This window comes from Micromys minutus (assembly GCF_963924665.1).
Source record: "Micromys minutus genome assembly, chromosome: 11".
Lineage (NCBI taxonomy): Eukaryota > Metazoa > Chordata > Mammalia > Rodentia > Muridae > Micromys > Micromys minutus.
Window position 1 is genome coordinate 14,002,625 of NC_137980.1, and position 15,141 is coordinate 14,017,765.

Below are 15,141 nucleotides of genomic sequence, written 5' to 3' on the forward strand. Positions count from 1 at the left end.
TGTGTTGTTATTTGCTGTGTCGGCTCTAAGGGCTGCGCAGAGGAAGCTGGGATGCCTAGTGATACAGCAAGCACACTCTGGGCAACGAGTCACTCCTACAGAATCTCTCATGTCTATGCCGAACCAGATATGCTGAGCTCCGTACCGTGGATGTACCTAGAACCAGGAAGCAAAACCTTTACAGGACTCACACTGAACCTCGGGAGGTGTATGAAGATGAAAGAGAAAATGTCTGCAGAGTCAAAAACAGCAAAATGTCAAAGCTAAGGAGCCTGACAACCAGGATCCATGACGGCCATCTTTGGTCCTAAATCCTTCTTTAGATAAAAGAGACACCAATGCACCTCAGGTTAGAAGAAATAGGACAATTGAGTCTCTACATCTTTCCTCCATTCTTCTGTTACTGCTCACTGTCTGTGAGTGCCCACAGACAGCAGGAAAAGGTTTCCCCATAGATGGAAGCCTGGGGCAGAAGGGGGACCAAGGCACACAGCACCATGGCAGTAGGGTCAAAGACTAGCTACACAATCACTTAGCATCACTCTGGGGCTCACCAGAAGTACACACTAAGAGACAGGGACCAAAGGAGACAGAAATGCCTCATAGCCCATCAATATCATCTTGTATAACCCAAATGTGCTTTTCAAAGCTCTGCAGGGGGAAAAGCTAGAGCCTTTGGATTAAAAATTAGTAAAGTATTTCTGAATTCCTTTCTGGTTCTTTCTTGGTTGTTACTCTGGCCTTTACTTATTCTATGGCTGTCTCACGGTTGTTACTCCAAGAGTATGTATATGTATATGTATATGTATATGTATATGTATATGTATATGTATATGTATATGTATATGTATATGTATATGTATATGTATATGTATATGTATATGTATATGTATATGTATATGTATATGTATATGTATATGTATATGTATATGTATATGTATATGTATATGTATATGTATATGTATATGTATATGTATATGTATATGTATATGTATATGTATATGTATATGTATTTACATACATACATACATATACACACACACACATATTCCCCTCCTCCCTGATCTGAGAAAGGACATTAGAGTCACAAAAACAACATGGTGTCATGTTGGTATGTTATAGCAGCACATTTATCTAACCCTGAAGCAGACAATGGACTTATTGTTTGGATCAGCAGCCCAGCCACAAATCTGTCGATGGCCGAAGAACTCAGCTTGAGATGGAATCTTTCTCCTGACTGTGCAACAGATAATCCTGAGGAAGGGGAAACAATACGACAGAATCTTCAACCTGGAAATACCTCAGATTTGAGCCTTTCAATTTCTGTGTCTTGATCTTCGAGTTGATGTCGGAGTTGGTTAGCAGCAATTTTTTCTGTCTCCACAATCTGAACCAGATGAATGTACTTCTGCATTAACACTTCCCTCTCGATCAAAATGTCGGCATAACTTAAGAGAAAATGACACAGTTAGTCAACTGAACTACCACAGTTTCACATAGCACAGTGCACACACATGTAGGAAGGGACACGTGCGCATTATTTGGCTAGTTCTTCCTGGCACACTAACCTGTATCATACAACTGACATCCCAACAATATAGAATTTAATTATTATCATTTTACGAAGAATTTATTAAATGTTGGCCGCTATCCACAATTTTAACATGACTGCGTGAAAGATTGCAAAGGAATTCTGAAAACTTTTGATATGAAAGCAGTGTGTCTTCTTTAAGGAGGGCACTGGAGTGTTTAAATCAATGACATAGGTCTTCTAGGATGGTATTCAAAATATTTCACAGGGGAGAACATTGAGCACTGGAACTGAACTTCTACCAACCAGAAAGGATGTTATAGCCCCGAGAACAAGGGCTGTTCAGGAAGAACCATGATGACTCTACCAGAGACCACCAGCTCTGTGGGGCTCTTTATGGGACACACACCACCCACTGCTTTGTTCTGAGAATGAACAGAAGCCATACATGCGACTCAAAGTTAAAGTGTTGAGGTTTGGTCATTTGCCATGTATTGTAAGGCTAAATATTGGCCCCCAAGAATAAGAGAATCATTACATACACAAAATGATGCTATTTGACCTTATTTCTTAATTTAAAACTATTGGTTAAATAAAGATGCCTTTGGCCTATAGCTGGACAGAAGAGAGATGGGTTTTTGGTTCCTGGACTTGGGGGCTGAGGAGAGTAGTAGGTAGGGAGAGAAAAGATACCATGGGGTATATAGAGCATGAAAACATGGCCATGCAGGCTGGCCAGTTGGAGTTAAACTCAGCCCAGGTGGAACGCGGCAAGTTACATCTCAGGGTTATTGATAGGGAAGTAAACATAATAGCTTCGGGGTGGATATCCGTCCAGCTCATTAAAGACATATTATAACTATAAAAGCTGTGTGTCTTTTATCTGGGAACTGAAAGAACAAAGGTCAGGTAGAAACCGCTGATTGAGAATAAATATTTACTACATTAAACTCCTCAGGGCCCTTCCTCTGGCTGCCTCACCCGTATCCATTTCTTTAGCTAAACAGTAAGAAGAAAACTCCGCTCTTAGTTTATGCTGATAATGCAACATCGAGGTGCCTGGGGTAAAGATGATGTCGAGACTCCTGGAATAGACTGCGATGCCCAGGTGCCTGGAGTATCTGTCAGGCAATGTTAAGTCACCTGGGGTTTTGCATCAGATCCTCTTGCACTATTTAGCATGATAAGATGCATGTTCCTTCCTCTCTTCATAATACCTTTTCCCAGTGGCATGATTAAACAGCTATGACTCATAAGAGGCACCACTTGCTGGGTGTATGGGATGTGTCATACATTCCCTCATTGTATGCAAGAGGTGGAATTTATGATCCCAATTGTTAGAAGAAGAATTTGGTTCTCAGAGTGCATTTGGCCCCAGGTCAGACAGCTAGGAAGTGGTAGCATTAGGATAGGTAGCATAGTCAAAGTCTGTCTGTCCTGAGTCCATGTTAGTAACCACAAGCCCAACTGCCTCTCACGGGAGAAGCAACACCAGACTCTTTGAAGGCATCTGCCAAATCTTCAGGCTGCTTGCCTTTTCCTTGGGACCTTGACCCCCTAGAACCACATTTCTATCCCAAAATTCCCCTCAAGACCATGGTGAACAATCTTAAGAGATGCCTGATGCACACGTGCCAACTTGAATCTCTCTTCCTAGAATCTGACTCTGTTTCCTTTAAGTGGGATGATACGGACCTGAAAACTCAGGTTGCCATTGTTGGGCAGCTGTTTGACCACCCCATCCCAAAGCAGGCATAGCCAGTCTGCTCAGGAAGAAAAGCATTGGCGGACGTTCAGAAAACCAAACACAAAACAAGCAGAACGTCCGTCCGAGACAGAAAGGTGTCAGCTAGCCAAGTTCCTGCAAGCTTTCATGGCATCTGAGTAAGATTTCACCCTGGTGCTCCTTTTAGTTTCCTTCTAGTAAATTCTCTTTCTAACCCAACCACTTTGAAATAGCATTGTATTCCTTAAAACTAATAAGTCTTATGGCTGTGGTAAAATCACACCTGTAGGTATGTCACCTGACACCGTCACACAGGCGTCAGAAGTGCTAGAGTCATGGTGAGGATCCCAAGTTAGCAGCTTTCTCGGGTCAGCTGTTCTAAGAAATCACCCTTTGAGCTTAGGGAGAAGGGCTATGCATCTGTGAGAGAAAGAGGGTGAACTCTTCCTAAGGCAACCTTCCTCTAAAGTGCTGGTTCTCAACCTGTGACCGAAACCTTTGGGGGGTCCAATGACCCTTTCTCAGGGGTTGCATATCAGATATCCACGTTATGATTCATAACAGTAGCAAAATTACAGTTATGAAGTGGCAATGAAATACTTTTATGGTCGTGGGTCACCATAACTCAAGGGACCGTATCAAAGGCCTGCAGCCTTAGGAAGGCTGAGAGTCAGTGCTCTAGAGTATGGTAGAGCATGAGAAACAGAATCATGAAAACTGTCCTTTCTTGTCATTGTCGTCAGAGGTATGTGAAAGGGTTTACAAAATGTATTAGATCAATGTCAGGGATCAGAATAGTATTTTGTTTTAGCTTTTAAAAAAACAAAAGGAGTGAAAAGGACATGCAAACCCCAGGCCAAAATTCAGGGCTGGGCTCCTGGGGACCCACAGCCAACAACCCACTGGTTGTTCTCCTTTTCCAAGGCTCCACCTAAATGTTAGAAAAATTGACCTGCTGGTTGTTTGTTCTTAGTGAACAAAACTATAGCAACATTGAAAAGTGTACTATTAGCAGGACAAGTATTTTATAAACTTCAGTGAAAAAAAAAAAAAGCTGAGCAGAATTCACTTGGTGAAAAACTGTAGAGAGGGAGTGAGTGACAGGTGCCCAACCCCACAGGAGAGTATGGGATGGCTAATGCCAGGGCTGGCCCAGAGGCACTCCAGACACAGAACCAGCTAATGCAAGAACAAAAGCTAGCACAGGAGCAGGAAAGGGGCCTGCAGAATGTCAGGCAGGTCGGTTCCTCGTCCCCAGATCACTGCCCATGATCAGCCTTCTGTAGAACAAAATGTTTATAGGAGGAAATAAAGAGACAAATAGAGGAGCAAGGGATTGGAGAAAAGATTATCCAGAGACTGGCTCACCTGGAGATACACCCCATATGTGCCCAATAAATCCAAGCACTACTGCTGATGCCAAGTAGTGCTTACTGGCAAGAACCTGATGTGGATGCCTCCTCAGAGGCTTTGCTGTACTGATACAGAGGAGGATGCTTGCAGCTAACCATCAGACTGAACATGACAACCTCAATGAAGGAGCTAGAGAAGGGATTGAAGGAGCTGAAAGGGTCTGCAACCCCATGGGAAAAACAAATTTATCAACTATCCAAACCCACCACAGCTCCCATGGATTAAAACACCAACCAATGAGTTCACATGGAAAGACCTATTGTCCAAGGTACATGTGCAGCAGAGGGTAGCATTTTCTGACATCAGTGGGAAGAGAAGCCTCTGGTCCAGCAAAGGCTCGTGTCCCCAGTGTAGGGTAAAGTCGAGGTGCTGAGGTGGGAGAGGGTGGTTGGGAGAAAAACCACCTTCATGGAGGCAATGGAAGGGGAAAGGGGATGGGATTGTGGGAAAGGGATAACATCTGAAATGTAAATGCAGAGAATATCCAATAAAAATAAATAAAACGAATGAGGGAAAAAAAAAGGAAAGATAAAAGAAAAGCCGGCTACCTTCCTACAGAAGGCTGGGGTCCGAGACAGAACAGAGCTTAGGTCAGTCCTGACATTCATTGCAGAAATAAAGAGGACCAAAAGAGGAGAAGTATGTTCGGCAGCGCCCAGCAGTGAACTGTGCGGGCACCACTTTCCCACTGGGAGGCAGCTCACTGCAAGCTCAGTGGCAGAGAGCAGGGTGTCTATTGGGAAGTGTAGAAAAGCAGTGGATGGTACTTCCCAGGTGAGCCCACAAAAGACTCCCATCTCCTCTGCAGACCCTCACTGTGTTTGGATGGATTTGCTTCTGTCTCTCTCCGGTTTACTCAGAGGGGAGCCAGAAACCTGGCTGCGAACTGCTCCATTCAGAGGCTTGTGAGGAAGAGAAAGGGGGGAGGGGGCTCTGTCCCCTGACAGTCATGTAGAGACTTAGCTTAGCGCAACACATAAGGAAGTAAATCCAGCCTGCAGCTTTTATGATTTAGTCAGCAGCAGACCCTCCCTAACCTGTGCATTCAGAGGAGCCCACAGAGAGAAACAAGAGCAGAGGCGACCAGGCTAACCCTTGCTGAGACACCTGGCGTGCAGAAGCAGTGATGGATAATGGGTTCCTTATTGTGGCAATCACTGTGAAGTAAACGCATTAGGCAGCTACAGATAGCAAATACAGCCTCAAATGAACCAACAGAAAAGCCACCACGGGAAGCAAGGGTCACTCTGGCAGCTGAGACTCGCTGTCTTCAGATAGGAAGGATATTAAGAGTCACAAAGCAAACAAAGGCTGCCAGTGGAAATGAAGCAGTCAGATAGAAGATGATTTGGAAACAAAGCCTTATTGCTAAAATTCTACAGGTCAGTAAATGCACTAACCCATAAATCAGAGAAGGATGGGGAGGAAGCAGAGTGGTCAGAGACCAAGAGTAATCTCACAGGTTGTCTGCAGGAAGTGAGACTCCAGGAGCAAATGTTCGATTCTGTGTGATTGTTCGGGTGCTGTGGGACTGAGCACCAACCTTAATACTCTGGTATATGATACTGCTATGTCTGCTGTGCAACTGCTCCTTATTGCTTCTCTTCCCAATAAACAGAGTGAGTTATAGGGACACAGTAATAGGCATGTAGTGTGCTGTTTCAACTCATGAGGCAGCATGAGTCAAGTCAGGGCCAAACACAGCTCCTCACCGCAGCGCTTACTCCTCTGTCTAACTGCATCCTTAAAAACCTTCCCACTGGTTTTTAATTTCCAGAATTTCACCTATGGAAAAATTCAAAGGCCTGAAGGAATTTAGAGAGCAGAAAATAAATGTGTAAAACTTTATAAAGTGATAATAGAAAACAATAAAAGCCCCACGTCACTAGAAAGAAAACACAAAGAAAAGACACGAAATGTCTATAATCAGTTTGCCTTCCTTGTGGAGATCAATGCAAACTGTTGAAATGATAAATCAGCAGGGCTTTAATTATTTTCAGACAAAGCCAACCAACAGAAGAGCTACAAAATATATAAGCAACAGCTCTGGAGGGAGCAAAAGAATCATAGAGGTAGAACAAAGAGTTAAATGTCTCATATTTATAACAAGGGGATAATATTGGGTAAGACAGAAAAGCACTTCACTTAACGTTAAGTCATACACATGTGAACAGATGTACTATTTCATCAAAAAGTGGGGAAGATCTTCAGAAAACATTAACATTTAGTACGAGCAAAAGCAGAGGGGATTGGGTAATGCTACACAGTGCTCCAGAGTAAGCCTCTGTAGAAGACAATATCACAAACACACCAAAGCCAGTGTGAAGAATTAGATCATTTGTGCATTGGTGTTTTCTTTCGTTTCGAGAACTGGAAAGAAACAAGGTGTTCATTCTTTAAAACTAAAGAACTGAGACAACCTTCTAAACACACTTGTGCTTATAATATAATAAATATAATATAATATAATATAATATGTTAAACAAGTATAGTATATCAGAAATTACTGCAAGGTATGGTTTTTAAACATGATTTTAAAATCATGTTTTTAAACATAGTTATCCAGAGGACCATAACTGTGGCAGAGCACTTGACTCATATACATCCTAGGTTCTATCCCCAGTACTGCCAAAATTATAAATTATGACTATATAAAGGCCTCCCAGTGCTTGAAAAGGAAAATGGGAATCAAGACAAACAGCCCATACATAGCATATATCTAGGTACGGATGTGTGCGCTCATATGTAGAAGAAGCAAATTATTGGAAATGTAGGTAGACATGTGGATCTATCTAAAGTGGAGTGGGAGGAGGAAGAGAGGATAAGCACACCACGTAAGGTCATATGTCACAGGACACAGAGTTGTGGTCGCAGGCTGGGGACATTGTGAGTGTGCTTCCTACTATATGTATGCTTGTCTGTATTTCTAACACCTCCACAATGCTGAGGGTAAGGATGCATAAAATTCTGTTAGTTATTTACTCCATGAATTAGGTATTATCAATATAATAATATATGGAATAACACTGATGCATAGAGTAAATGTTGCTCTGCGTGTTTCTGAGTCCAAATTGATGGATGACTAAAACATACCATAGAGTGACATCTCGAAGCACTGGACACAGGAACAAACAACATATAATGGGGCGGAGAATCTGATCTCATGGAGCTTGGACATCAGCAAGAAGGGCAAGACACAATCAATTAGAAAAGCTGGTAATTAGTGTAGAAGAGGAAGATGGGTGGAAGGCCACCCAGAAACAAAAACAGGAGGATTACAGCTCCATGCCAGGCATAGCGTTAGTCTTACCAGAATGGCCTCAAGGGCACAGTTCTGACTGATGGCAAAACACATGAGGTAAAGGGACAACCAAGTGCAAAAGCTTGGTGATGGGATGGGTGGGCCTGGCCTGGCTGAGGACATAATGGGGTCACTGATCTCCAGGAGGCAGGTCCAGAAGGTCCGGAAGAGGGAATGGAACAGTCAAACATGAAGACTAATCTAGGATCTCAGGATTTCCTTCTCACATGATATTTGAGCTCGGATTTTAAAGCGGATCAATATTTGTCTTCTTAACAAGATCATTTTGGCTGTTGTAATGGAGGAAAGACAAGGGTTGGGAGTGGCTCCTGCTGCGAGATGAGAACAGCTAGAATTACACCGCAATAATCCAGGGGAAACGGTCAACACTAGCCAAGCGTCTAGCGTGAGACCGAACTCAGACTCAAAAGAACCAACATTACATGAAAACATGGGTCAGCATGGTATCTTTTGCAGAGCTTTACGTGTCTCATGCAGTAATTCTCAAGTCACATGACTCATGCCACTGGCTCCTACTGCTCTGCTCTGCTCACAGTGGGGCAGCTTTTCCATTGCGTCTCACAAACCTTCTGCATGAATCCCACTGGACAAATGAATGGCCGTTCTCAGCCAGGTCAACTTTGCATGCCTGACTTTTAAGATTTTTCTGAGCGTCTCTTAGTGTTTCTCTTCTAATGTATTTCCAAGGCATACTTTACTTGATTAAAAGTTCCATTTCCTAGATACTGTCCAAACCTTTAAAAATGTATTATTTCTATTCAAGTCATTCCCTGCCCAAAGAAACAAGAAGAAAGAGGGGGAGGGAAAGGAAGAGAAGGCGTTTTCACACTGCCAAGGGAAATAAGAGGAAGCTGTATAAGTCAACATACTACAGGCAAAACTAAAAGCCCATCTGTGGAATACCAGCATATGGTATGCCTGGGACACACATGGGCATAAAATATCGGTGTGTAATATTTATAATCCAAACCAAATCAGTACTACTTTACACAGGAAAGAAGGGAACATTCAACTAAAATCCAATAAGCCCAGAGAAAAGACAGTGTGGAATTATAGTCTTGTGTTATTACATAGTGGACAATATGTCCGTTGCTTAGTTAGAGGCTATTAGATGCTTACCTTGCTCATTTTAGCTGAAGACATGTGTATGAGGTGAACTGTAGCAAAACCCACGATGAAAACTTTTGGTAAAGGTCTCTAAAGAAACATTCCAACTCCAGACTCCAGGGCTATGCTCAGATTTATAGGGAAGGCCACTGAGAATCAGCACTCCCCATTGCATGAGTCCTGATGTCTTTGGGAACGGGAAAAATGCAGGCCCAGAAGGCAGCAGTGTGATACTCGACTAAACAACGAGTTAACAGTCTGGGTCTTGAGTGTTCCCTACAGGCACCAGTATGGAAGGCAGGTCCCAGAGTGGTGCTATTGTAAGGTGGTGAGAACCCTAAGCAGATTATCAGGAGCAGACTTTCGAAGGGGACTGTGCAACAATAGTCTTCTTACCACTCTTTTTACCTCATGTCCATGAGGCAAACCAGTTTGCCCCATCACAAAGCCCTGCAGCAGCCTGCTGCCTCACCATAGGCCTCAAGGAGCAGGGACAATTCATCATGAGCCAGACCGTCTGAGACAAAGCACACCTTTTCTTTTTGTAAGAACTGTCTAGAATTTGTTACAAAGCTCCAAACTGCTCTAACAGATGCCTAGCCTTTCCCTGTGGTTCTTCAGTCATCAATGGGCTGTCTTCTACACTGTCAAGTTCCCAAGTTCTCTCCCATCAGTATCTCCACCCCACCAGCATGACCATTACTCCTTGGGAATCCCCTCAGTGTAGGGTAATGGCACTGGCACCTCACCAATCTCTCCCTGGCTATCCTCTTCCCAGTCACTGACAACCCAAACGTTGGGAAAATAAGAAGAACAAGTATAAAGGTGAATCCTCCTCTTCTAACAATGTTCCTCCCCAGTCCACAGTCATAGTTAGTTAAATATCTCACTGTGGGCTGAGTGAAGGTTTTGTCATCATTTTGTTTAAAGCACAAGTCAACATAAAATCTGACAACGTGGTGACATGAGATAAACACAGCTGAAGGACAGCGATGCTAAAATTAATGACGTGGCGATGACATTTTAGGGCACACCTCTAACGGTGAATAGAGTACGCAGCTTGGCTTCTGTTAGGAGGACTCTTTATAAAACAAAATGACAGAAACAAGTGTCTGTGAGGATTCGGAAACCTTGAAACCTTCATCTATTTCCGGTGAGAAATAGCACAGCCCCTATGGAAGAGACGTTGGTAGTGCCTCAAAATGTTGGTCCAAGTGACCATTTGGCGTTGCATTCTTATAGGTGTGTGTCCTAAAGACCTGACCAGGGATCTTGGATACATATATCCATAGCAGCATTCATAATGGAAAAGAATAAACAACACAACTATCCATCACCTGATGACTGCAGAAACAATGTGTGATACATCCACAGAATGGAAAACTCAGACAAATAAAGGACCGAGATGTCCAAAGAACCATTGTTCTAGTACAACATGGGTGGATCTTGAAACATCATTGAAGGGACAGACACCAGAAGCCAGGCATGTGGTTTCTTTTACATGACATGTCCAGATGACACATCTATTAATAAAGCAGATTACTGGATGGATTAGGGCAAGGCATAAGGCGAAAGGACTGCTATTTTTATATATTGAAAGTGTTCTGGAATTAGTGTCAAGACTGTGCAACCTTACAAATATTCTTAAATGTATAACTTCAGATAGAAGATGTTTTGAAGTATATAAGCCAATTAAATAAAAAAAATTAATGATCTAAAATCATTTCCCTTTGAGGTCATAGATTTTTGACTGGATCACAATTTTAAACTTTGTAATAAAAACTCCACAGATATAGGTATTAGACATAAAATGGTGTGGGTGGTTAGCAATGACTATAACAGGTAGAGCCTAGTGTTGACTGACACACTGTACCCCAGAACTCAGAGCATTTGGTCAAGAAGAAATATATATCAGTTAAAATAATATATGTCTTCAGTCCTTCAAGCAATATAGAGAACTATGGTGCAAACCTTTACTCTCTTGAATATTATTTATTTTATAAAAATCTTTCATTGTGATCCATCGTATAAACAAACTGAGAAAAAAAAACACCACATGATCATCTCATTAGATGCTGAAAAAGCCTCTGACAAAATCCAACACCCCTTCATGATAAAAGTCTTGAAGAGATCAGAGACACAAGATGTATAACTAAACACAATAAAGGCAAATTTTAGCAAGCCAATAGCTAACATTAAATTTAATGGAGATAAAAGTAAAGAAATTCTATTAAAATCAGGGACAAGACAAGGCTGTACACTTTCCAAATCTATTCATTACAGTACTAAAAGTTTTAGCTGGAACAATAAAAAAACTAAAAGAGATCAAGGGGATACAAATTGAAAGGGGGGAAATTAAAAACATTGCTATCTGCAGACGATCTGATAGTATTCATAAGTGTTGCACCAAAAATTCTACCAGAGAAGTCCTACAGCTGATAAACACCCTCAGCAAAGTGGCTGGATACAAAATTAACTCAAAAAATCAGTAGGTTTACTATATATAAATGATAAATGGGCCGAGAAAAAAATTATGGAACAACCTTCACAATAGCCATAAATAATATAAAATATCTTGGTGTAAATCTAGCTAAGCAAGAAGAAGACCTATATGACAAAAACTTCAAGTATTTGAAGAAAGAAATTGAGGAAGATATCAGAAGGTGGAAAGATTCCCCATGCTCATTGGATCAATAGGATCGACATAGTAAAAATTGTAGTTTGAAGGTTTTGTGGCTGGGTTGATATCCCAATCCCTCCATTGAAAGTCTTGCCTGGTTACAGGAGATGGGCTGGAATAGGATGTATTCCTGGGATGAGCTAGAAACTTAGGACAATAGAAACTCCCAGGAATCTATGCGGGTGATCTTCCTAAAAGCAATCTACAGATTCAGTACAATCCCCATCAAAATTCCAACACAGTTCTTTACAGAGCTTGAAAGAATAATACTCAATTCCATATGGAAAAACAAAATGCCTAGGATAAGTAAAACTGTTCTGTACAATAAAAGAACATCTGGAGGGACTGCCATTCCTGATTTCAAGCTGTACTACAGAGCAATAGTAATAAAACTACACAATACTGTCATAAAAGCAATCAAGTTAATCAATAGAATTAAATCAAAGACCGAGAAGCAAATCCATATACTTATGGATATTTGATTTTTTGCAAGGAAGCCAAAAGTATACAACGATAAAAAGAAAGCATTTTCAACAAATGGTGCCGGTCTAACTGGATTTCTGCATGTAGAAGAATGCAAACATAACTGTATTTATCACCCTGCACAAAACTCAAGCCAAGTGGATCAGAAGACCTCAACGTAGAGCTAGATACATTAAATCTAATAGAAAAGGATGTAGGGAATAGCCTTGAATGCATTGGCCCAGGAGACAACTTCCTAAACAGAACCCCATAGTTCAGGCACTAAGATTAACAATAAAGGGAACTTCATGAGACTGAAAAGCTTCCGTAAGGCAAAGGACACAGGAGAGATCCAGCGAGGAGAGGACAGACAGAGACAGCACTGGAAGACATAACTGGAGTGGGTATGCATCCCTGGGATGAGCTAGAAACCTAAGAAAATAGAAACTCCCGGGAATCTATAAGGATGATCCTAACCAAGACTACTAACAATGGGGAATATGGAGCTGACCCATCTCCTGTAACTAGGCAAGACTTCCAATGGAGGGACTGGGATAACAACCCAGCTACAAAATCTTCAAACTACAATTTGTCCTGCCTATAAGATGTGCAGGGAATGGCAGACTGATAAATGGTCCAGCTTGAGACCTATGTCCTGAGAGGGAGCCCACCATCCCTGACACTGGTAATGATATTCTGCTATACTTGTGGACAGGAGCCCAGTTTAATCATCATCAGTGAGGCTTCACCCAGCAACAGATGGAAACAGATGTAGAGAACCACAGCCAAACATTAGGCATGGCTTGGGGAATCCAGTGGGAGAAGGACTGAAGGAGTCAGAGGGGTCAAGGGCACCACAACAAAACCTGTGAAATCAACTAATCAAGATGGAGCCTCCAATCAGTGAGTCTGCACGGGACTGACCTAGGCCCTACACATGTGTAATATAGAGTTGCATTGGTTGGCTCATGTAGGACTCCTAACAGAAGGATCAGGGGGTGTCTCTGACTTTGTTGCCTGCCTTGGGGACTCATCTAGCCTCAATTAGAAAAGGATATGCCTAGTCTTACTGCAACTTGATATTCATGCCAGGACGAGTTGATACTCATGAGAGAGAAATAAAGAGAGTGGAAGTAGATGGGGGAAGGACTGGGAAGGAAAATTGCCATTGGGATGTAAAGTAAATAAATTAATTAATAAGAAATTATATTTTAAAACTTTTTATAATTAGAAGTTAATTGAATAGACTAACTTAAATTGATAATAAATATCAAGGCCCTTTTGGCTGATTAGTTATTCTTAGAACACTTTGGTAAATTTGTGGAGGTTAGCAACAGAGAACACTGGGAAGAGGGTGGTTGGGGAGGCTCAGCAGTCAGCATTCATAGCCTTGACTTGGGAAAACCACCCCAGACATGGACATCAGTAGAAACCTGTGAGAATCCACAAGCAGAATTCATGGGTGACTCACCGGATGTGAAGAGTGTGTGTGGGAAGAAGGATGCCGTGCTGATGTCTTGAGTGGCTGAGGTCTGTAGGAGGAAGGGTAGCAGGAGCCACTGAATGCAAACCATGGTTTGGTCTCAAGCATCAAGGTAGCTCTGAGCTACGAGCTGATACATGGATAGTTCAACTTATTAAATGCACATTTGTAAACTTCCACACGTAATAGAGGCAATGTATCTTTCTGGCTAAGTGAGGATTCTCTGGAGTTGCTCTGGCCTTTCTTAAAATCCAACTCTCTCACATGCTTAGCTGGTGGCTTTCACGAGGTCTTCTCATCTAAGACTCATGTAATGGAGACAATGCCATGTATTTATTGATGGTTAAATCATGGTTCCACTAGGAAGAGAAGAGTATCCCTAGCCACCTGGGATGAATCTTTGGGTAGATGCCAAAGAGGAGCAAAGACGAAGCCACATGCCATCAAAAGGCTACAGAGAAAAACAAACCCAGAAGTGGATGAAAGATTTTGTTTTCCCATGAAGGAAACAGATTAAAGTTTAACTGAGAGAGTAAGTGTCCACTTATGTTAAGGAATGACTAGACAAAAGGAAGGGTAGGTCAAGGTCTTGCTGTACTCCAGCTGACAGCTTCCTAAAATGGATGCATCTGCCAATTCCTTTCCCCATTGAACACGCCCTTCCCAAAGCAAGTCTGAGATCCCTGTATGAAGTACACATAACATCTTCATGTGAAGAAACTGGAAAAGCAACCAAAGGCAGTGGGGTGGTCTGCAATACCAAACATGTACGCCAGATCGGTCTCAACATCTCCAAGTCTGCTGGTCTCCTGACCTCAACCCAAACCTCATCTCAGAACAGACCTTACTTCTCTTGTCTCTGGCTGCTCACCTTCTCATGACTTACCTCCACAAGGCAGGCTGGTCACTGAGCATCCTGTGACCTCCTAATTCATCTTCTTTATGATCTGGCTCACCTTTCCAATTCCCCATCCTAGCTACAAATCAGCATTCAGTCCTCAAACTCACACCAATTCATTATTTCTTCTTCTAATGGTTGATCTAATTTAAGACAGAGGGCAAATGATGTGTCAGATGCCATCTTGGTCTAATATTGTTGACATTCAGATGGCCATAAAGTGCACGGGTAGGTGCCCTCACACCTCTAAACTACCTCAGTTCCTGATCAACACAGTCCACATCCTGTGGACACAGTGCTGAAGCCAGGCTGGCATGGGCTCTGAAGGGTACACTGTGTCCTCTTCCAGACCAAAAAATCTTGTCCTGAGGCTCCACAGGCTCAGCGTCCCAGCAGTAAAACACTAAAAGAATGTCACTTTAGCCAAGAAGTCTGCGGATCCATGACAGACTAGACCAGTGTTTCCAAATATCCTCACATACTCAGCGACTTCGATGTAATATGACATATATGACTAAG

The 15,141-nt window shown here is 42.2% G+C and overlaps 1 protein-coding gene across 2 annotated transcripts in view; it reads right to left on the minus strand.

Moving 5' to 3' along the window:
- Positions 1-15,141, minus strand: part of RASGRF2 (Ras protein specific guanine nucleotide releasing factor 2) — a gene marked incomplete at its 5' end in the record, with an annotated part of 201,360 nt that overhangs the window by 120,208 nt on the left and 66,011 nt on the right. For both annotated transcript variants that reach the window (XM_080925252.1, XM_080925251.1), the window contains one exon: positions 1,301-1,448. In XM_080925252.1, the coding sequence (XP_080781378.1) occupies positions 1,301-1,448 (148 nt within the window). The remainder of the gene's footprint in view (positions 1-1,300; positions 1,449-15,141) is intronic.